The sequence below is a fragment of the Perognathus longimembris genome, chromosome 3 (assembly GCF_023159225.1).
Source record: "Perognathus longimembris pacificus isolate PPM17 chromosome 3, ASM2315922v1, whole genome shotgun sequence".
Taxonomy (NCBI): Eukaryota; Metazoa; Chordata; class Mammalia; order Rodentia; family Heteromyidae; genus Perognathus; species Perognathus longimembris.
Genome location: NC_063163.1, coordinates 89,326,679 through 89,350,293, shown reverse-complemented (window position 1 = coordinate 89,350,293; position 23,615 = coordinate 89,326,679). Strand labels below are relative to the sequence as shown.

At 51.6% G+C, this 23,615-nt stretch overlaps 1 protein-coding gene and 1 long non-coding RNA gene across 9 annotated transcripts in view; one reads left to right on the top strand and one right to left on the bottom strand.

Annotated features, from left to right (window-relative positions):
* Positions 1–4,086, top strand: part of Tmem132d (transmembrane protein 132D) — a 310,602-nt gene extending 306,516 nt beyond the window's left edge. For all 8 annotated transcript variants that reach the window (XM_048343144.1, XM_048343150.1, XM_048343145.1 and 5 more), the window contains one exon: positions 972–4,086. In XM_048343144.1, coding sequence (XP_048199101.1) covers positions 972–2,159 — 1,188 coding nt within the window. In that variant the 3' untranslated portion in view covers positions 2,160–4,086. The remainder of the gene's footprint in view (positions 1–971) is intronic.
* LOC125349225 lies at positions 43–20,150 on the bottom strand. Its single transcript, XR_007210484.1, has 3 exons — positions 20,140–20,150; positions 9,421–9,426; positions 43–923 (listed from the first exon to the last, which is right to left on the bottom strand). It is a non-coding gene; the product is annotated as an uncharacterized LOC125349225 (long non-coding RNA).
* Positions 20,151–23,615: the final 3,465 nt, after the last annotated feature.

The window sequence follows — 23,615 nt, the reverse complement described above, 5'->3', positions numbered from 1 at the left end:
GCTACTCAGTACTGCTCAAAGTAACATTTGTCAGGCAGCAGCTGTCTCTAGGTGCTGACCAATGATGGTGGGGGGGGGGGTGAGGGGCCATTCAGCCTTCTAGTTAGGGTGGGGTGCGCTGTCCAAGCAATTGTCTGAAGCAGTAGACCTTCACTGAGTCCACTGCGGAATTCAAGATTCACACTACAATGGTGGTTCTCTCTGAGGACCTGCCGGCTCAACCTACTCATAAAAGATGTCAGCCTGAAGCACCGAAGTGAGAGATGGAGACAAAAGAGGCCTTGGCCTGCCACTTTGGGCATCTCCCACTTTCCTCCCGGTCCTTGGAATGGAGGGAAGGAAGGAGGGAGAAGCAGTCTCCAACCAGTGCTCCTCTGTCTCTGGCTGGTTGCTCTCCTGAACTTCAAGCCACAGCTTTGTCTCCAGGTAAGTATAAACCTGTATTCTAGTAGGACCAAAGAATGTAGGGCCAAAAATAAAAAACCCAATAGTGCCTCTGGGGTCTTAGTCTAAATTAGAACCTTGCATCTGTGTTGTGTGTAACAAGATGAGACTTGGCGCTCAGATGAGCTAAACACAACCTGATGGGTCCTTTCCATTTAAATGTGTGAGCCTCATGAGAGACTCCTGCCAGTCACACCCTGAACACGGGATGGAGGGAGCCCTGCAGACCCTGAGCAGCCAACAGGGCATCTGTCTCCCAATCCCCAAGAAAATACAGCAGATTCCATGGTGGCCTTTTTTTTTTTAAACTAGCCCTGCTTTGTTGCTTTTCTTGTCACATTTTGTTCTGGTAGTACATATTTACAGAAATTAACTTTGTCCCCTTGGAGCTTCTTGTCCTGTTTCCACACTGACTCCACTCTGACTGCTCCTCCGTGGTTATTTCTGACCTGAGTCTGCCTCCCTGGTGCATGCTGCTACTCCACAGGCTGTTCGGTCCCTTCTCACCACCTTCCTTTCCTCCACAGGAAGCAGCCATCAGTTGCTGGGTACAGTTCAGCGACGCGTCTGTCACCCCCTTGGACATTTATGATGCAAGGGACTATTCCCTGTTAGTCACATCCCTGGATGAGAAGGTGGTCTCTATCCACCAGGACCCCAAGTTCAAGTGGCCTATTATCACTGCAGAAACCGAAGGCCAGGGAGCTCTGGTAAAGGTGGAAATGGCGATCAGTGAATCGTGCCAGAAGTCTAAGCGCAAGAGTGTGCTGGCTGTGGGGACAGCCAACATCAAAGTCAAATTTGGCCAAAACGATGCTAACCCCAACACCAGCGACACTGGACACCCTGGGGCGGGGGTTCGCTTGGAAAATAACATCAGTGACCGAAGGTCCAAAAAGCCTCTGCAGGACTGGAGCCAGGAAGGGCAGTACCAGGGCAGCTCCTCGCTGGGGCTCATGGAGGGACAGGGGCGGGGAGGCACCACAGAGAGGCCAACCTTCCAGAGCAGAGATGGCCAGGCAAGCCTGCTGGATGGTGACAGCCACTTGCAGACAGTGACCATGGACATCGCCAGTTTCCCGGACCAGATGGACCTCCCAAGGAGCCCCACAGAGATGGAGGAGAGTGACCTCGCCCAGGTGGGCAGTGGCCTGGGCGACCTGGAGGTGGGCATGTACGCGCTGCTGGGGGTCTTCTGCCTGGCCATCTTGGTGTTCCTCATCAACTGTGTGACCTTTGCGCTGAAGTACAGGCACAAGCAGGTTCCCTTTGAAGAGCAGGAGGGTCTGAGTCACTCCCATGACTGGGTGGGGCTGAGCAATCGGACAGAGTTGCTAGAGAACTCCATGGACTTCACATCTGCCCAGTGTGAGCAGATCACTGCTGTGGACAGGGGTCTGGATGCAGAGGAAAGTAAATACCTGCTGAGCACCAGCTCCCCCAACAGCATCAACGGTCAGCTGTTGAAGCCTGTGGGAGCCATGCTCACCGATGGGGAAGATCAGAAGAGCGAGCCCCCAGCCTCCCCTACCTCAAAAAGGAAAAGAGTGACATTCACCACCTTCTCTGCCATTTCCTCCGACGACGGGTGCCCTGAAGGGAACACAGGATTGGTGAGCAGTGAGGATGACATTCAGTGGGTCTGCCAGGACCTGGCACCCGGGCAGTGCACAGAGCTACATAACTACCTGGAAAGGCTCCACGAGCATGTGTAAGCCAGACCCGTGCACACACTTACTCTCACCATTCAGCCTTTAATCTGGGCACGTGTGGCAACTGTGCACTGCGGGGAGGAAGGGGCCACAGGACAAGGCAAGGGTGACACTGGCAATACAGCCCCCAGGAATACAGCCCCCTCTGTTTAGTTGGGGGGGGGTCCCCAGGTCTGCACTGATGCACACATCCCAGCATCCAATGTCTTCTTGCTCAAAGCTCAGAGGTTTATCATGCATGACAGGGTTTATCATCCTGGCACACAGATGACTTCCAAATCACTGAGCTTTGAGAGTTTCCAGAAAAGTAATCTTCTCTTGAATCAAAACAACTCAGGTTTGCTAAAATCCATGTGACTTCCGAACTCGATTTAGCAGACCAAGGAGAAATGACAGAGTTGGAGGATGAGTGCACAGACTGATGGGAGGAAGTGTCCCATACAGAGCCGCATCTCTCATGAGCAGAACCAGTCCTGTCCGGCCCTAGGAGGCAGGGTACCAAGCCGCCATCCCCCAAAGACTGGGTCAAGCTTGGTTATGGGTTGGTCAAGGCAGATTCTGATGAGGATGGGAGCAACCTCAGAGGTAGGCTGCAATTTGCTAAGAACAACAGGGACACACATATGGCTTAGAGCATTTTTGTATGTGTAAACAGAAGACACTGGGCACAGACTTCCAATCGGGCTCAGAGAACAGGCCCTTTCCCCAAGTTCCCTCTGTTTGTGTGATCTCCCCATGGAAGTCACAATGAAGCTATGAGACACTTTGGGTTGCATCATTTCCTGAGCCTCTCTCTTCCCCCTCAGCCCCTGGTGACATTCTCCACTCTGAAGAGGCTGGTCTTGCTGAATTAGCAGTCGCCACAGTGAATTCAACACCACGGTGTGTGCATTCCCCTCACTATTTTTCTAGAAAGAAGAGAGGGCTGTTTTGTACTGGCTCTGTCCTGACTCATGTTGAGTCTCCGGTCCACTAACTCGCCCTCCGGCATCCTTGTGGATTGGGCAGTGCCCACAGAGCCAGACTCAGGCTGAGATGCAGGTAGCAGCAGAAAGTCAGGCCCAGACACACTTGAGCAGCACCAGAGCCTCTTTCTTAATGGAAAGTGGAAGTGTGGGAAGCATCAGGGGTGTGTGGACCGCAGAGGTGCAAGCAACCCTGCCACTGGTCCTAAAGTCAGCCCCACGAGGATCAACATGGTATAAAGTCAGAATGACTGGGGTCAGTCACCACCCATCAGAAACAAAGCTTGTGAAGAGGCACAGAGTGAGAGCGATCTGACCCTCAAGAGACTGTGGGAGAGGGGCAGAAGAAGCCATGCTTTTGGACTCATCCTTCTCTTTGTGTTGTTTAACTTCACGCCATTTTCTGTTCTGCTCTTCTGCTCTTTTTCCAACCTCTCTCTCCTCTTTGTGTCTCTTGTATTTCTCTGAACCTATCTGCTTCTCCTCTGTCAGTCTGCTTCCTTCTCCTGCTCTTTGCCTTCCTTTCCTCTTCCTCCTCTTTATAGCTCCTCTTCCCCTCCTTCACCTTCCTCCTCTTCTTCTCTATCACATAACTGAGCCTCCTTAAGAGGCAGTCATGTGAGTCCCGCCAGCCTCCTCTTTGACTCCCAGCCCCTCCTGCTGGCCCTCTGACTGTGGTGTTACCTGTGTGCTCTGAGCCCCAGCTTTCCACAGCCAGCAAGTCTGCAAGGTGATTCACCATTTGAGTTGGGTGACTAAACTGTCACCCCTTTGCCATGATCATCCTTCACTTTCAGTCACCCCTGAACACATTTCTTCCTAGTCTTACCCCTGTGATGTTCAGTTGTATACTGCAGCGATTGCCTGATCCCTGCCCCATCTCTGTGTGGAATGTATTGTAGATTGTAAGAATGTAATATATATTTATAAACTTCCAGACTGTAAATATAAACCATGCACTCTGAGGCTTTATGGCTGTTCTTTGTCTTTCTACACGCTGCCCCCCCCCCTTCCCAGGGCCTGGCATCAATTGCAAATGGCGTTCCCCGTGCTAGGCCTTTTGGTAAATGAAAATGCAGATTTAAGGATCCAGCACAATCCAATTACACCCTGACATCATGTAATGCCACTCTCTGCATTGAGGGGATGCTGACACACGATGACAAAAGCATTGTGGGTTAAGTATCTCTCCTTCAGGACCTGAAAGGATTTGCAAATAAATCACACATGTAATTCTCTCCTAAAAGCCTGCTGACAGATGGTAAATGAGAGTCACAAGAGCTGCCGTGGCAGGCAAATGTATACTCCAGCCTCCCTTCCAGCTAGAGGCAGAAAATGCGCTGTCCTTTCCCGAGTAACCGGGCTACACTCAGAGACTGACCTTTAGGCCTCTTTCTCTGCGTAGGGCCAGATGATTCCCCACGCAGAGCAGCTGGGGTGGGCGAGCAGCCTAGTGGGGAGGGAGAGAGCCTCTCTCACAGACCCCACGCCCAGGAGGGGATCGGCAGCAAACCAGAAGTGTTAGCCTGGGGATCCCTCAACCCAGTGTGTTGGCCTGAATGCCAAATCCTATTTGTTCTCAGCTCATGGAAGGGAGCAGCACTTCTCCATGCTTCCCAGAGTGGGGGAAACAGGCGTGGACACCGGGCAAGGTCCAGGAGCAGCGCCATGTGACCAGAGCCAGGGCGTCACTGTAGGGTGCACGGACATGATGTGGGGCCGCGGACATCAAGTGGGGCGCACTGGCACCCTGTGGGATGCACTGATGTCATCGTGGAACTCATTAACGTCGTGTGGGATGCGCAGCCGTCGTTGTAGGGCACACTGCGGCCCACAGCTGTGGGGGGAGGGGCCGCTTCCTGCCCCAAATCGGAAGTCTGTGGCCACTTCCGGTCTCTCCGTGGAAGTGTGAGGCCCAGGTCATCCAGTCAGCCCCTGAGTGTTCCTAGGCCCGGTTCCTCCCCTGGCTGGTGATCCCACCCTGGGCCACCCCACGCAGTCGGCGCCCTGCCCAGGGACCCCGAGGAAAGGATGGAGCCCCGCGCACCCCACGCTCTCAGCCCTCACCGCAAGTCCAGGGTGCGGTCGCCAACCCTGCGCCCCCCGGAAGGGATCCACAAGCCATCCTCCTTTCCCAATGGAGAAGACTCCAGGTGCCGTTGGGCAAGGCTGGCAAGTGACTGCAGATAGCCTTGCAGAGGCCACATCCAGCGCGAGCCCCCCGCCACCCCGTGTGCCCGTGGGACCTGCTCGAGGACCCCTGTATGCCCATGGGAGTGGCACGATGGCCCCTGTGTGCCCGTGGGAGTGGCACGATGGTCCTTGTGTGCCCGTGGGAGTGGCACTGTGGCCCCTGTGTGCCCGTGGGAGTGGCACAAGGGACCAAGAGTTGATGTCAGGAGGGCCATGACCCCACGGAGCTCACCATCAGAGTATCCTCAGGACTCCTCTGCACATGCACACCACCGGTGCTTGGCTTGTTTATTACCGTTTCCACTGCTGCCCTGCCCTGGCCTGGCTAATTCAGGAGCCAGGGGTTCGGTGGGCCTGGTTTCTCCAGTGGCTTGTTTGCTAAGTGCAGTTCTTCATGTTGAGGTGGGAACCTGAGGTGCAGGCTGGATGTATGCGGCTCGGGGTTACCTCTCCCTTTAAGGGTCTGCACCACCTGGCTGCCAAGTTCTGTCTGGCCTGAGGGGCAGAAAGACACATCATCTCCAGAGCCGAGAGGTCTCCTGAGGCCTAATTGTGATTCTTATTACCAGCAGTGATGGGACTTGCAGAAGGCAGTGAGCTCATTATCCAGCTGAGAATCCAGCTGAGAACAGACTGCCTCCTTCACTCTGTCTGTGCCACATGTATTGTCAACAGATAGCGGATGCATAGCTCTAAGGAAGCAAGTTCCCCCTGGCTGTACTTTCCAGTACCTGTCCCAGCCTCCTTAGGCATGCCAAGGAACTTAAGGTCAGGTAACAGCAAGACTGAACTCCATGCCAAACCCCACTGTTTCTCAAAGTTGGCAGATGTGGGCAGCCTTCCACCTCCAGCCTCCATGTGGCCTCAGCTGTGCAGAAGAAAGCTTCCGCTGCCAGGAAGTTCCTGTGCTCCCTTCTAGCCCTAAGTACCCTGTGACGTTACAATTCTGTAATTGAGATGGGTAGTCAACACAAGCTGTTGCATCTTCTCAGGCCTCTGGTCCACTGCCTGTGACATGTGGAAGGTCTCTCAGCTGGAGAACCCTTGGGGAAGACCTGTAAGATACTGAAGGCCTACAGGCACTGCCATGCATTTAACAATACAACAAGAGCTCTGCCAGAAAGGTCCTCCATGGGCCTCAACTCCACAGTTGGTCTGGTAGTTGTTACTGCATGTTAAGACTCTTCTCATCTGTATGTTCAGCACTTCCACCCATACACCTGCTTCCACTTCTATCCCAGCTGAGCTCCAGGTTGGAATCTGTGCCTCTGCTTCAATATATATGCCAGGGTTTTAAAGGATCCAGTGTGCCTTATCACACCCACAGGGCAGGCCAATGCCTAACTTCATCAGAGTGACTTCTCAGGACAGCCATGGGGTTGTCCCACAGTGTGAATGGAGAAGAGCTACTGAAACAAGAAACCAGTCAGTGAAGCCCTGGAGAAGTCTTGGGTTCCACGTTCCCTGCCATTCTCACCTTTGAGCCTAGTTCTGCCTCAGCTAGCATGTGACTACTTTGCCCACAGAGAAGCTGGATTCCCTTAGCTAATGCCCAGTAGCCAGGCACCAACTAGAACCAACTCCTACTGCACATGGCAGTCTTTCAGCCTTAGCTGGGGGAGCATGTGCTCTACCCCAGAAGAAAGATGATCTCCAGGAAAACAGGTTTTGTCCTCCCCACAGGCGCACACAGATGTTATGGAAGATGGCACTTCTAAGCACTTCTTTATTCCTATCACTTTAGGAGTATGGAAACCCAAGAGTATCAAGTCATCAGATTAAGCAACTGACATTTGTCTTCACACTCCTCATTGCCCAGCAAGGAACTATGGGTGACCTGGATTTTCTCACCATCTCCCCAGGGGGTTGTCCCACCCGTCCTCCATGAGCTTAGGATGGCTCATTGCTCCAGACTGGACTGCTAACTCATGATGGAATGCCCTGCATTCTCAGGAGTCCTCGTCCTGGCCCACTGTCAAATATGAGGCACAGAGCCTGGATACAGCTCAGACACCCAGGAGTGAGAAACGTCCCAAATTATTTTTCTCCATGGACAAAAAGACAGAAACTAAATTCCTCTTGGTTTGAACAGCCTCCAGGAATATGCTAACTCACTGGTGTTCCCCCAAGGAATTGGAAAATAAATGTAGTGAACAAAATAGCAAAGGGAAAAATCTTTTGAGTCTATTATCCCAGAAAAATCCCCTCAAATAGGGTTTGAAAGCATGGGAAGCTGGCTGTCCTCTACAGCATAGAGACAGAGACCCACCTGGGCAGAAAGGGCATGAGAGAGAACTTGATGGACAGGGTTGATCCCAGGGGATGTACACACTAGACAGCTATGTGTGAATAATACATGCATGTGATGCATGTGCATGTATACACCGGTGTGTACATGCCCACAGCAGCCATCCCCCTTGTCTGTGGGGGCCATATCCCAAGACGCTTGAAACTAGATAGTCATACATATATATGTGTGTATACACATGTACGTATGTATATATGTGTGTGTACATACATATATATATATGCCACCAACTGATCTCAAGAGTTAAAACCCAAGAACCTATCTCATGGAATTTAAAGCTAAATTTGGTCCTGAAAAGGTTTATTATTTCTTCCTCCATTCTCTACATTCCTTCCTTTCCAGGTCCTGCACTCAGTATTTGAAACTAAATATAGCCATTGAGGAAGCTTGGTTCCTGAGGTATGAGGCATTCGGTGGCACCTTTGAACTCGGCCACCCACCCGCCCGTCTCTGGTGTGTGGTTCACACAATGGTTATTGTAAAAGGAGACCCAGGAAAGAGTGCTTGCGTATTCATTTCACTTACTGTGATACAATATTTGGAGCTTCTTCATTAAATTTCCTTAGAATGGCCTGTCATTTCCCCTCCACCTGCATCTGTTTCTTGCCGATAATATAACACATAGGGTGGGAAAAAAAAGTTTCCTGTGTCAGGAAATAGAAATTATTTAACTTGATTTATAGATTGAGGTTAGCTCTTTTTTATTTCCTTTGAAGACTCCAAACAGCATGCAACATTTCATTAGTGAACATATCAACGCATGTGGTTAGTAAATGGCGGAGGCAATTAAGCCATTGTTCTCAAAGATGAAAAGACGCCTTTTGTCTTTGGGAGGGGTTTCATACTAGCAAAGCTGGCTCTGACAGCAGAAATGCCAAACAGGAAGCACAAGGTATTGTGTGTGTGCATGTGCACACTTTTGACTTTGATCAATGTGAGTGAGATGAAATCTTCAAGTCCCTGGCAATCTGGCTTCTCCGTCAAAGGATGCAGCCGGGAGACAAGTGGCTGTCTTATTTTGGGACTGACAAGTGAATGAATGTGTCACTCCTTCCATTACTGACATGCTAGGTAAAGAGGAGCTTAAGAAAACAACTGTGGTTGACTGTATTGATGGTCAAGGTCCAAAGCCCCAATCTGACAGTAAGCCAGGGCCATGATTAAACACTGGGACCTGGTCTGAGCAATCAAGTTGAACTCCCAGTCCAGTGTTCCACTCAGTAGACACTGCTTCCCAGGTTGCACTGAGATGAAGATATGGAAAAGAGTAGCTAAGGAATCATGGGGGCAGAGGGCAGGGTAACTTCTCCAGCTTGCAGAAAACAAAACTACAATCTGTAAGAGTGAAGTTCTGTGTTCTGCAGTCACGAATGGTTCCCAGAGCGACCCTGGTGAAGACCACCCCACGGCTCATGGCCAGCTACATTCTGATGGACTAGTTGGCACTAGTGATTAAGAAATTTGGAATACAATCTGTGCCCATCATGACAGAGTGTCAGAAAGTAATCATCTGCTGCTTTGCCATTTTCCACAGTAAGGTCACCTTATTTACAGATTTATTACATACACTTTTGACCAAATGCAATAAAATAATTTCACGGCTGCATTACCCAGATCAGCTGACAGCCTCACTTCAGCCTCCACAGCTGCTATGGCGGAGGTGCCTTCCTCTGGGGCCTCAGTTGGGCAGGGGTGGGGGTGGTGGTGGGGAGAGGGCTGTCAATCAACCTGCCTGAACATCTTCCACCCAAACAGTGCCCCGAGGCCCCAGCCATCAGTCCTTGTCACCTTCCCTCACTCTGTGCTTGTGGTATTTCCTGTCCATTGTTAGCCTGGTTCTTTAGCCTACTTTGCGGTTTTGTGAAATTGCCAGCAGCCCTGTAATGACATCTGTTCCTCTTTTGATTCATCAAAATCAATTTCTAACATCGACAATGAAGGAACCTTAGGTCAACCCCCCCTCAAATGAGTCTTCTAATCTAGAAGTGATTTAAGTCAACCCAGGAGATGATAACAAGAAGACACAGATAGAATTAACTGTCTACAGGAATGCTTCCCCGAGGCAAACTTTCCGGAAACATTCCTGGGGACACGCTGTTGAGGAGTTACGTGTGCTTTCCTAGGTCCCCAAGAGACAGGAACAGGACATGATTCGATTCTGTATCTCAGAGACTGGTGATGTGTTATTAAAAAAACATCTTTTGAAAATAAGATCTTTAACCAAAGTGAGCCTCAAGAGAGGATGGGTCGCACAGCAAACAAGGTTGGAGAGAGTTGGATCAAATTTATCCAGACCTGGTGGGAAAGTTATGGCTTGTTTTGTTGAGCACTACTTTCCAAAGTCTGTAAATGTCCTTGAGGACATTGTACCCACCCACTTTGCCCTCTGACCTGGTGAACAACCCTCAAGTTGCACCCCAACACTCACAATGCATGTGTTTGTCAAGTTCTGTTCGACAAGTTGTAAATGACAGAAACCCAGCCCAAATTAACTCACCTAGAAAAGGGACCTCATGTTAACAAATGAGTGTGGACAGCACCATCCCAAACTGAGATTCTCTTTTGCCCTGGGCTCAGCCTCCTTCTAAGTATTGCTGAAAAAAATCACCATCAGGGCCTCTTTCCCCTGCCCACCCCATCGGACTCACATCTCATGGGCTGGCTGAGTCCTGTGCCCACCACAAAGTAGAGTAATCCTATCATCAGCAAGCTGCCGGCCTTGGGGAATCTAGTTTCTTTGAAGGGCCATTTGGATATTTAAAACTTCACTCGAGTCGTGTTATCAGAATGGATAGATGGCTGCAGGGAGCCAAACACCAAATGATTTCCAGGGCATTGGAAAGCCCACAGGCTGCATGGCCCCCACCCCTGCACAGAGGCCACTAAGATACCATCTTCTGGCTGGCCAACTAAGTGTCGCCCACCCCATCTGGGACCGGGTGGACACAGGTGGATTGCCCAGGGGAAAGGCAGGAAGCTGTTAACAGGTAGATGGATTCTAAAGTCTGCTGGCCTCTCCTCAGAGGAAGGAGAACTGCCGTTCATGTCTGAAATGGCTTTTTAGAAATCTTTTGGGATTGATGAGTTTTCCAAGCTAGACAAACAAACATTCTTTTGCCAAGGTCTGAAATATCATTATGTCTCTACCACCTACAAACTGGAAAAACTGAAGCCAGCATGATTTTAAATCTTTGGAGCTGAGGGGGATCTTTCTGTTCTGCTTTTCCTGCTGAGAAGCTTTCCTCAGAACAACTGGTCTCCTCAGTGGCCTGAGATTGCTCCTGGGCCAGGCCCTCCCACCTGCCTGTTCCTCTCTGGCTCCCCTGGGCCTTACATCCCAGTTTGTTACTCAGCTCTCCAGCCTCTGCTGTCTTTCAAAATGTGTTCTTATTTAAAAGTCCCAAGCTAGAAAAGTGGAGGCAGAGGCCACTGACACCTAGAAGCATCAGCCATGTGCTTGCGTCTATCCCCAACCCTATCACATGTGGTCATCCAGTGTGCACTTCCTTACCAGGAGCACTGCTGATGGTGACTGGGGAAGAGGGAGCCACCTGTTTCTGAAGTTTGCCCATCCCCTAGCAGGGTGAAAATCAAAGCACACCTTCTGTTGCCAGCAGTGCCACGTACAACTCCAGGGAAAGCTTCTGGGTACACAAGGTTTTGTCTGATTAGTGTCTAGCTCCGACCACTGGACAAAAGCCTGCTGGCAAGGAAGGAGCCACCTGTTCTTCTCTGCTTTCCATGGGGCAAGCTGGAGTCCCCAGACACTTCAGTGTGCCCATTGGGACAGGACAAGCCTGCTGGCTGGCTGGGTATCCGGCACAAGCATCCTGCAGTCATCAATTCCATCGTGTGACAGTGCAGAAAGCTTTGCAGCCTCCGGAAGTGAAGATGCTTTCTCATCCTAATTGCTCTGTGGACCAGCGCGGCGGCAGCAGAGGGGCATGCAGGGATGGTAAATCATGTGTCCCTGCAAAGGTCACCACTGTCCACAGTCCCCCTGGCTGGGCTCTCTGAGCCAGACTGGCCTTAGGAGAACAGGACATAATGGGAGCAGGGCTGGGAATGGGGTGACCTTTGTTTTTGGTGGACTCGGGGGGTGATGACTCCCACTGGGGAGCAGTAACCCCCTCTAGCACTCAGATGCCTATTTATCTTCTCTATGCTAATTATGGGCACCTGCCTTCTTCCAGCAAGACTTGCAGGCGTCTGCAAGCTGGAAGAAGGGACTTACAGGGATTTAGGATCTGTCTTGCTGACAGGGTGGTGCACAAGGCCTGACTGTGCACCTGTGGCCACTCAGATGACCCTCAGAACACCTCAAGTACTCAACAGACCACAGAAGAAGCTCAACAGTGGGCTGCTGGGAACTGGAAGCCCCACTGAGAGGAAGAGGAGACAGCGTACCCAAAACCATGTCTCTGATGATCTCATCTTTGCCTCCACTTGGAGGCTTCCCTCTACCACAACCACAGCCAAGACAGTGTCCCACTGCTCACATGCTGGGGAACCGCCCTGGAGCTGAATCTGAGATGGCTGCATCTGATTGGCTGAGCCAGGGTCACATGACCTTTTGCCTCGCTGCACTGGGGTCCAGGGTCAAGGTGGGTGAGAATGGAGGCCTGCCTTTGCCCAGGAAGGCCAGTCAGGCCCCAGGCAGACAGAGTTGTGAGCATCCAATGCCTGTGTGCTTCTCACTTCAGGTGAGCTGGGATGTGGCTCGCAGGTAGAGTGTTTGCTTTCCATGCTCCAGGCCAGAGTTCCAAACACAGCACCACAAGAAAAAAGAAATCATAAATAAGAAACTTCCTCAGATTGGGGGAATCTCTGCCACCCTCCCCCCCATCATACTTGATCACATCTGCGAGAGCCCACTCTATTCCACTGTGACTTCTCTGGTCTCTGGTCCCAGCCCTGGGATCGTGGAAGTGCTCTGTTTGCCCTGGCTGGGTGCATGGGCACTGTGCAGGCCAACTCACAGCCACCAGGCCCATGGGGCTCAGGGAACTCTGATGAGAGATGACTTTGTGCACTGCTGGTTTATTGTCTTTCCTTCTGAGTGCCAGCCATGCAGTCAGAACACCCCGCACGGTTCTGCAGAGAAGAAGCCTGCAGGATCCCAGGGGGACAGTGGGTCCCCAGACCATAGGTAAAGGTGGCAGTGGGGAAGTTTGCTCCTTGCTCTTAAGCCACAGTCGGTAGAAGCTATAGTGCATCTTATTATCTCCTCAGCCATGGCTACCTCCTTCTTTAGCTGTAAACACTCCTGACAGCTCCAGTGGAGATAATTACGATGCTCCGGGGAACTTTCAGCCTTGCTAAAATTACTGAGCAACGTGTGCATGGTGTGTGTGTGTGCGTGTGTGTGTGTGTGTGCGTGTGTGTGTGTGTGTGTGTGTGTGTGTGTGTGCTTGCTTAGTGCAGGTGATGCCAAAAGCTCTGGAGCCAGGCTAGCCAGGTCATCACAGAGCTGGGATGCCTCAGGCCTCCTCTGGCCCTGTCCGCCTCAGCCTCACAGATGACCTTGGGTGTGGTGCTGAGTACCCTGTCCTGCGAAACACGGAGGGAAAGCACCAAGATGAAGTTGGCAAACCACCCCCTAGGCAGAAGCCATCATTTCACTGTTGTGTCTGGCTTCTTTCACTTAACACCATGTTCTCCAGACTCATTCATGTTGTTGCAAATGTCAGGCTTTTTAAAAAAAAAAAAGGCTTCTCTAAAGCTGAATAATATTTCAATGTATACACATGCACACTACGTTTTTCTGTGTGAGCTTTTGCACTGATTCCACAGCATGGCATTTTGAAGCACACTGCACTGAACATGGAGCATGCACATATCTTGGGAACACTTTTTGTTTCCTGTGGATGCATGCTCACAGGAGGAGATGGCTGGGTGATGGAGGAGACATCTGGGTCATAAAGGAGACAGTTGGGTGGAGTAGACATCTGTGTGGTAGAGTAGACAGATGGGTCATGGAGGAGACTGCTGGGTGATGGAAGAGATAGCTGGGTAGTGGAGGAGTCAGCTGTGTGATGGAAGAGATAGCTGGGTGGTGGAGGAAACAGCTGGGTGGTAGAGGAGGCAGCTGGGTGGTAGAGGAGGCAGCTGGGTGATGGAAGAGACAGCTAGGTGGTGAAGGAGGCAGCTGGGTGGTAGAGACAACTGGGTGATGGAGGAGGCAGCTGGGTGATGGAAGATACATTTGCATGAGGCATATAGGTGATGGAAAAGACAGCTGTGTGGTGGAAGAGACAGCTGGGTGGCAGAGGAGGCAGCTGGGTCATAGAGGAGATATCTGGGTGATGGAGTAGACAGCTGTGTGGTAGATTAGACAGCTGGCTCATGGAGGCGACTTCTGGGTGATGGAGGTGGCAGATGGGTGATAGAGGAGACAGCTGGGTGGTGGAAGAGGCAGCTGGGTGATGGAAGAGAGAGCTGAATGGTGGAGGAGAAGGCTGGGTGATGGAGGAGGCAGCTGGGTGGTGGAGGAAGCAGCTGGGTTATGGAAGAGACAGTTGGGTGGTGGAGGAGGCAGCTGGGTCATAGAGGAGATAGCTGGGTGATGGAGTAGTCATAGAGTAGACAGTTGGATCATGGAGGAGATGGCTGGGTGATGGAGGAGATAGCTGGGTCATGGAGATGTCTGGATGATGGAGGCAGCTGGGTGGTGGAGGAGGCAGCTGGGTGGTGAAAGAGGCAGCTGGGTGATGGAGGAGACAGCTGGGTGATAGAAGAGAGAGCTGAGTGGTGGAGGAGAAAGCTGGGTGATGGAGGAGTCAGCTGGGTGATGGGGGAGGCAGCTGGGTGGTGGAGAAGGCAGCTGGATGATGGAGGAGGCAGCTGGATGATGGAGGAGGCAGTTGGGTGGTGGAGGAGGCAGCTGGGTGGTGGAGGAGGCAGCTGGGTGGTGGAGGAGACAGCTGGATGATAGAAGAGAGAGCTGAGTGGTGGAGGAGAAAGCTGGGTGATGGAGGAGTCAGCTGGGTGATGGGGGAGGCAGCTGGGTGGTGGAGAAGGCAGCTGGATGATGGGGGAGGCAGCTGGATGATGGAGGAGGCAGTTGGGTGGTGGAGGAGGCAGCTGGGTGGTGGAGGAGACAGCTGGATGATGGAGGAGGCATCTGGGTGATGGAGGAGGCAGCTGGGTGGTGGTGGAGGAGGCAGCTGGGTAGTGGAGTAGACAGCTGGGTGGCACTGGAGGCAGCTGGGTGGTGGAGGAGGCAGCTCAATGGTGGAGGAGGCAGCTGGGTGATGGAGGAGACAGCTGGATGGTGGAGGAGACAGCTGGGTGATAGAAGAGAGAGCTGAGTGGTGGAGGAGAAAGCTGGGTGATGGAGGAGTCAGTTGGGTGATGGGGTAGGCAGCTGGGTGGTGGAGAAGGCAGCTGGATGATGGAGGAGGCAGCTGGATGATGGAGGAGGCAGCTGGGTGATGGAGGAGGCAGCTGGGTGGTGGAGGAGACGTCTGGGTTGTGGAGCAGACAGGTGGGTCATTGTGTAATTCTACTTTTGAGGAACCTCCATCCTGATTTCGACACTGGCTAGACTGACTGACAGTCCCCACATCAATGCTTGGGGTCACTTCTCTCCTGGTCCTCACCAGCACTTGCCTCTGGCCCTTTGTTTGGTAGCCAGTCTTATGGGATTGAGGGAATGGGTCACATTTCCCAGTTGATGGCAACACTGTGGAGCATCTATTTTTTAATTCTCACTAGAATCCCATTTGGGCCCAGGGCCTTCTTGTTCACAGGTCCTGCAAGAGTCCCGGTGTACTCTCTGTGATGCCACCTGCTGTTGGAATGTGGGGGGAGGGCTGCTTAGTTGGAGGTTACTCCTCTGCACAGAAGTGGGAAGCCATGCTGGGCAGGGGGCTGCAGTCTTGAGGCTTCAGGCATTGTAGGAGGAGATACCGTCTCCATCTTGTCCTGTGGGCAGGGTGCCTTGACCCCGCTGCTTCTCTGCAGAGGGAGCTGGGTCTGCCAGGGCACCTCAAGATCCTGCCTGTACCAGCAGCCTTCAGATAGCAGATCAACTGTCTGCTGCCTTTGTTTCCTTGCAACGCAGTGCCCAGTGTCTTTCAAGTTCTAACTGTTGTGAGGGAGAGAATGGACTTGGGAAGAATAAATGGAGCACAGAGGGGATGAAGGAAGCCAGAAATACATCCTGAACCCGGCACTTCCTCCTGCTTGACTCAAGCAGTAGACCCAACTTGACCCAAGTTGTAGAGCAGAAGTGCAGGCAATGGACCAAAAGTCTCTTCATTCTTGAAGCATCCATGGTAATGGAGAGGCACACACCTAGGTATGAGTTGTCCACTGCGTGTGCCCGAGGAGAAGCACAGTCAAGGCTGGAGAGGTGAGCAGTCACAGGAGCTTTCCTGAGGACCAGTGCTGCAAGGAGAGGTGAGGGGGGAGGAGGAGGTGAGGGAGAGAGCAACAGGGCTCAAATGGAAAGTTCCCTCCATGTTGGATGTTCTTGGGCACAGTACATGGCTAGCCAAGTGCAGAAAAGAACAAGTAACATGGCAGGGGCAAGGGGGCAGCTCCTGGGGGAACAGTGTCCTACAGTGGCTGATGGATGGGCAGAGCTCTACCCTTGGGGAGGGATGGAGCCTAGCCTAGCCTAGCTGGACTGATAGATGCAGCGTGGGTGAGGAGGGAATGTTTCCACTGTCTCCCTGATTGCAGGTGTGGAAAACAGACAGGTGGGTTTAGCACTTTACAGGTAAGATGGAAGAGGAGGGGGGGGGAGGGGGAGGGGAGGGACGGGGAGGGGGAGGGGAGGGGGAGGAGGAGGAGGAGGAGGAGGAAGAGGTCCCTGGAGCAAGCACAAATATCCAAGGGCGAGTAAGAAAGGGGAAAGCTGAAGAACAAGGCAGGGGAGAGGCAGAGAGAAGAGAGGCGAGGATGGGACAGTGAGCTGTGTGAAAGGCATTATGGCACATGCACTTCATGGTGATGAGAGCCAGTGAGACAGTCCTGGAGATGGGAACCTCAAATGAGTGCAGTGAGCAAGGTCAGCATCTGGGACTTTGACATCGGCAGGAATGGAAAATTAATCCCTACTCCATGAAGACATTTATTTAGCAAGGCCTAGTAAATGACAGAGTAATTACACCAAAGTCCTTCCTAACAAGCTCGTCTTAGTTTATAAGGACCCTTCACCTATGTCTGATAGCCAGAGGGGCTTATGCAGGTGTTCTGGTTGTATGGTTATCAGCTCAGCCTGAGGAGCAGCAGCTGGGGCCAAGGTCGGCCGTGAATAGTGGCCAGCCATGCCTGCAGAACCAGCGTGCAGTGGGAGTCTGGCCTCTGCCCTCCCTGGTTCCATGCTCTGTTGGATGTGGCGGCTGGGAGAAGGATGAGTTGTCCACTGAATTCTGGTGGAGAGCTGAGCTGGACACTCCTGGCCCTGGCCTTGAACCTCTCCCCCTGTTCCTTTTAGTCTGTACCCTGTCATTCATTCTACATTGCAACTGTGAGTGTATGCGCTTTGCAGGGTTCTGGGAGTCCTCCGAGTGACCGCGGCCCCTGGGGTGGTCCTGAGGATTTGTGGTGAAGGTGAGCACCGAGGTTTCCTGGGTAAAATGAGGACAGAGGAGTTCTAAGTACACACCTGTATGGAAAAGCACAGACTTACAAATGCCATTTTCACATGAATAAACAGTACACTGAAAGGAAAAGCAGCCTTTTTTTTCCCCCTATAAAACATATGAAGATGTCTTCCATCTGACTCCATAATATCACACATATAAATTAAAAGTAGATGGAAATAGCATTTTTTTTTCAACAGAGCAGATTGGCACAAGCCCCGAAGCACAGGAACCCGCTGTGCCGTGGGAGCCGTGGGAAGGAAGGGCTCACACGTCGCTGCTGGCAACACAAACCGACGCCGGCTCCAGATGGAGCTTGGCAGGGCCACCACAATTACAGATGTGTGCACCTTGAACGCCCTTCCCACATCTGCAGGGTTGTTGTTCGCACACAAACACACACTTGCAATGCAAGTGTCCAAGAACACATGCCACAGCAGCTTGTCTGTAGCTGTGGTTGCTGGTAGACCATCCCATAGTCATCAGCAGGAGACGGGACAAACAATGGCCTCCGCCTTCTGCTGGAGTTCATTACGGGGTGCTTGGTATCCCCCCGCAAAAAGCTAAAACTGTGTACTGGTGTAGGAAAAGCTACGTTTCAGTGGAGAAAAGCAAGTTATGATTCTGTATGTGAAACAAGCTTCTACTGGTGGGGAAAAGATGTGTTATATTCGCTTGTTCACTTGACGATGCTCTCTGCTATCCACAAGGAACACAGCTCAGCGATAGCCTAGGTGGAGGTGAACGGGGGAGAGGTGCCACTTGATTTCTGTGGCACAGTAGTACATTGCTTATTCAAGAGGAGGCTAAACTTAGAAGCCATAGTTTCTAAGCCACAACCCGGGTATGGATGCTTTTTTAAAAAAAGAAATGTAATGAAGTTGACTGAGCAGAGGGTTTTGGAGCCCTTTGTGTTGGCTCCTGGCTCACACAGAGATGCCCTCTGAGGTGGCCTCTCTGTCCTGATGGGCATGGTCTCCTGCCATCTTTCCTCTCTTGGACGTGGCAGGCGTGGTGCCGTGTCACTTCCAAGACAAGCTTGTGAGGGCCTTCTCCTCCCATTTCAGGTGCCACCATGAACTTGTGTAGTTCATGAAGTTGTGTAAAACTCAAATCCATATACTGTAGCGCTCATCCCAAAGGTGACTGGATTTGTAAATGAGACCTTTAAAGAGATCCAATAGGATGAGGAAGAGATGACACAGCTCTCTCTCTCTCTCTCTCTCTCTCTCTTTCTCCCCCTCGACAGCCGCTCACACCATCCACCACTCAGAAGGATTCAGCTCAACACCACTTTTATACTTCCAGCCTCCATAACTGTGAGAACGCAAAAGTTCAGCTGTTTTAGCCACACAGTTGGTGGCTCTAGGTAAGGCACTCTGAGTGACCGAGACAGGCACTTCCTTGCTCCCCTTCTTAGATCACTTGTTCTGGAGGGATCCGGGAGCCACATGGTGAAGCATGAGTAGAGAGGCCCACCTCACAAGGGATCGGGGCCAATCAGCAGCCATGGGAATGCACCTGGAAGCAAATCCTGTCCAGCAAGGTCATTGATCGGGGAGAACACACACCAGTGTGGGCAGAGAGTTCATTTTCTTGAAGAGATTGAAATTGGGATTTCTGTACAAAGTGTCTCAATTTTCAGTATTGACTCAGCTTGTTTTTCATGACTATTCAGATCCTGTGGCAGTCTCTGTATTGCAATGGGGTTAGAGACCGCAGTCTCACCCACGTCCTTGGCTCCTTTCAATCCAGCCCAAAGAGCTTGCGGCTGGGTCCCTATGCTCTTATTTTATCTGCTACTGCACAGCAAACCATGCCACGGCCTAAGTGACTTAAAATGAAAGCGCTTACTCACCCTGAGCACTTATGATAGGTTATTAATGATAGCATAATTGGGGCGACGTTCGGGACTTATCATAGTGGCTTGTAATTATTATAATTATGACTCACAAGTCTTATGACTCCCAAGTCTGTGCTTCTGTACTCTGAGTCACGCCTGCCTGTTCATGGCTAGACTCGTGCCGAGGCCTGTGGTCAGCTGCCTGGCCCAGGCTAACCTCAACTTCTGTGGTATCTGTGCTCTAAAAGTTCCTCATCCTCTAGCAGGCTGCTTTCCACATGGCTTGTGTGTGTGTCCATGGACGTTGGAGCCTTCCACGTGGCTAGTATCTGTGGAGTCTAGAGCCTTCGCTAGTGTGTGTCTATGGACTTAGAGGCATCCATGTGGCTAGTGTGTGTCTGTGAACTCTAGAGCCTTCCATGTGGCTAGTGTGTGTCCATGGACTCTAGAGCCTTCTACATGGCTGGTATGTTTCTGTGGACTCTTGAGCCTTCAACATGGCTGGTGTGTGTCCGTGGACTCTAGAGCCTATGTGGCTGGTGTGTGTCTGTGGACTCTAGAGCCCTTTGGATAGCAGTTCGACCAAATTCTACTCAATATAGCCAAGTCTGATAGCCAGGCTCCACTTCTCATTCCATCCTAGAGCCTGGGAAGAGGAGAGGACACAGCCTTCCCGTGGCTCAGAGGAGAGAACACAGCCTTCTCGTGGGTCAGAGGAGAGGACACAGTGTTCCTGTGGCTCAGAGGAGAGGATACAGCCTTCCCATGGCTCAGAGGAGAGGACAAAGCATTCCCATAGCTCAGAGGAGAGGACACAGCCTTCCCATGGCTCAGAGGAGAGGACAAAGCATTCCCATGGCTCAGAGGAGAGGACACAGCCTTCCCGTGGCTCAGAGGAGAGGATACAGACTTTCCGTGGCTCAGAGGAGAGGACATAGGCTTCCTGTGGCTCAGAGGAGAGAACACAGCCTTCTCATGGGTCAGAGGAGAGGACACAGCCTTCCCGTGGCTCAGAGGAGAGGATACAGCCTTCCCGTGGCTCAGAGGAGAGGACACAGCATTCTCATGGCTCAGAGGACACAGCGGTCCCGTGGCTCAGAGGAGAGGACACAGTGGTCCTGTGGCTCAGTGCTTTCTGCTGTATGCATTCACAGCCAAGCCACACCTCTGCGTGGTCCCTGGCACAACTCCTGGGACTTTGCGGATTGCTGTAATAAAAGCCAAAAGGCAGGAAAGAACAATTGGATTTTCAAGAGAGCAATTAAGTGGAATTATTCATTGACACCTGGCAAATTCAAGCTGTTGATGTCCAGCGCTAATTTTGCTCCTACCTTTTTGCTCTATTGAAATTGCCACCCAAGGAAGCTGGATTAGAAGTCTAACACCGAAGGGCAGGTCCTGTGGGCTGCAGACCTTCCAGGCGACGGAGGAGGGGATGGGCCTGGTTAAAGTGGAAGTGCGCACACATAAGCACCTTCATGCTCCAGGGAGGGAGCTAGGAAAAGCTGGGCAGAGCTGAGTCACTGTCGTGGGCACACTAGGGGCAAGGCCAGAACCAAGGGAGAAGAGAGTCAATTCTCACCTGTGACAGGCAGTCAGTCCACAGCACCTAAGTCCCTCCTCAGAGTGCAAGATGTCATCATGAATGTGCGTTGTAGGGGTCAGCATATGCCCACCGAGCAGAAGGCAGCTGAGCATGTTTAGCAGGTCCCGCCAACCGCTGGACTCTGCCTGTAACTCATGCCCAGCGTGGGCCTGGAGTGAGTGCACCCTCGAAGCGAGGAGTGCGGTGACTCAAAGTGGAGCCATGTTTCTCTCCACACGCTGAACGGCGCGGCAGGTAGAGTATGACGCTTCCCTGTCCCCATCCTTGGGAGCTGCCTGTGTCCCTCATGGCAAGAGTGATTAGGCCTCTGTGAGGAGGAAGCATGGAGGAGGGAAGGGTTGCTTTGGCCATGCCTTTGGAGGTTGGAGTCCATGGTGACTGTCACTAGACTGGAGGGGCAGGGCAGGCTACCTTATGACTGCCAGGAAGCAGGAGAGAACGAAATAGGCCAGGGACCAGCTTCAGAGTCAGGCCCCACTCCCTCCAACCAGGCCCCACCTTCTTAGAAAACCAAAGCTCAGCCAGGTGCTGATGGCTTAGGTCTGTAATTCTGAGATCTGAGGATCACAGTTCAAAGCAGGCTGGGGCAGAATAGTCCGTGACACTCTTTATCTCCAGTTAATTACCACTTATGCATTCAAGGATTCATTGTATATGCCACAAAATGAAGAAAATAGAAGGGGCGCATCAGTGACACTGATCAAGATCCATATACTCCTGTGCTATCCATATACTCCTTTGCTACATGGTACCTCCGTTGTACGACTATGTAGATAGTATATATTTTTTTCAAGCCAGAAGTAGAGCTGTGGTTCAAGTGGTAGAGCACTAGCCTTAAGTAAACAAGCTCAGGAACAGCACCCAGATCCTGAGTTCAAGCCCTAGGACTTGCACTAAACAATAGAAGGCCAGTTCAATCCCTGTGCACCGATACCCAGCTCCTGACCTCCCTCCAAACCCCTCACTTGTCTTGTAAGCTTTGCCTACAGTGGCCTTTCACTCCAGTCTCTCCTGTGGTCCTTCCCACCGCAGGGCTTCAGCCTTCTCTCCCCTCCCTCGGACAGCTTTATCTCCCACTGGGTGTGTCTACACCCATCCCAGGGCAGATGACACTTCCTCTGTGGGACGGTCACCATGTGAGACCGCACTCGGTCTCTAGCCCTGCTTCCTCATCCTCACCATACTCAGCAGCATTGGAACTAGCTCTTAGGAATGTATTTGTTTGCTGGTTTGCAGCCATGAGGGCAGGCACTTGCCCTCCCCAGTCTTAGAAGTGTCTCTGCCATACAACAGTTTCTCAACATCCGTGCCAGAGGAAAGAAGGGACTGGGATTGGAGGAGATGGAGGCCTGGGGATCATTCCCAGCACCCAGTGGGGAAGACGCGTCACGGGAAGGATGTGCCTGTGAATCACCGGGGGAGAATCCTAGAGCACAGGTCTTGGGCACCTGCTGCACGATGCCTGCCCTGACCACTCCGTGGGCCCCTGCATGGAGCTGTTGGCTTTCCAGTGACGTTCTGTCAAGCCCCAGAGAGCCACAGCATGAGGAATGTTTCCCCGAATGATGAAACCACACTGGACAACTTAATGAAAGAACCTCAGCTCCTGCCGAGGCAGTAAGTCTCTGTTTCCACACAGAGGCCTCCTTCGCTGGTGGCAAATGCTTGGCAGACACTCTATTTTTCATGGGAATGTGAAGGATGAAAAAGATAAAGTTTGGGAGTTTCTCAGAAGCTGCAGCCTTGTCTGTGAGCTACGCGGCTCACCAGTGAGCACTCAGAAGGCAAGTGCCCAGCATGGATTGTGCTTTCCACTCCAGTCGTAAGAAGTGATTAATTACATGGCTTGGGGTTGGTTTGAGCCATAAATTTCCCATGTAGAAGTGATTTTTTTTAAACACACAGTTTCCTTAATAAACACACGCCATGTTTGAGTGGAAAGTTACTCAAAATCTCGCTCTTAAAACCCTGAATGAGCTAGTGTAGGGTGTCCTGGGATGAGATAAAAGAAACAGGTCAACTTTTCATCTCAGGGCATCCTATTTGAGGGCTGTCCTACTGTATGTCCAACTCCTGCCTTGCCAACGTTTTATTAAACATTTCCAGAGCAGCAAAACCCAGCTTCAAGGCAAGACCCCAGGAAGTCCTTGAACAGAACATGGTTTTAGCTTCCCATGAGGATTTCCCAACACATCTCCAGCACTATACTTGGGAGAGGGGCATTGGGAAGATGGCCCTGACAACCCACCCAACCCCCCATCAGTCCCTGGTGGGCAGACAAGATGTCGCCCTTTCTGACACACGTGCAGACCTTGCATCTGAATGTTAAAACCTTCCTCTCTCAAAAGAGCTCTACTTTGCAATTCAAAGACTGGTTTTCATGATGGTTGTTCGCTTTTGATATTCAAAAGCCTCTTCTGAAATCCAAAGTCAAGAACTTGACTTTGTTATTGGAATGGGCAATACGCACCAGCATGCCCAAATGCAGCTCAAGTGCCTGCATTTACACAGGATAAAATATGCTTGGGCCAGCGTGTGCAAAGGTGAAAAATACCACCAGTTAATGCACGAGGGTGTGACTCTGCTACCCAAATGTACACAGATTGTTTGCATAGAGGCAGTACAACAGCTTAAGAGGTTTAGCCATGGGATAGTTATTTCAAGACCACTAAAAGACATTCTGTAAAAAAAAAAAAAAAAGCCTTACTGTATTTAACACTCATTGATCAAGATCCCTCTCCTGCTACTTCTCAGCAGCAACCTTTATGCCATGTAAAATACTCAAAATAGCTGTGTGGACATGGGCCTTGGCTGGACCTTTGTCTATGCCTTGCACAGTTCCATTTCTTAAGGTCAAGCTGGTGCATGCATGAGATAGAGAGGGGACACAGAGGCAGAGGCAGAAACAGGGCATTGCAAACCCCCAGCTCCCTCCCAGGAGCCGCTGGCCC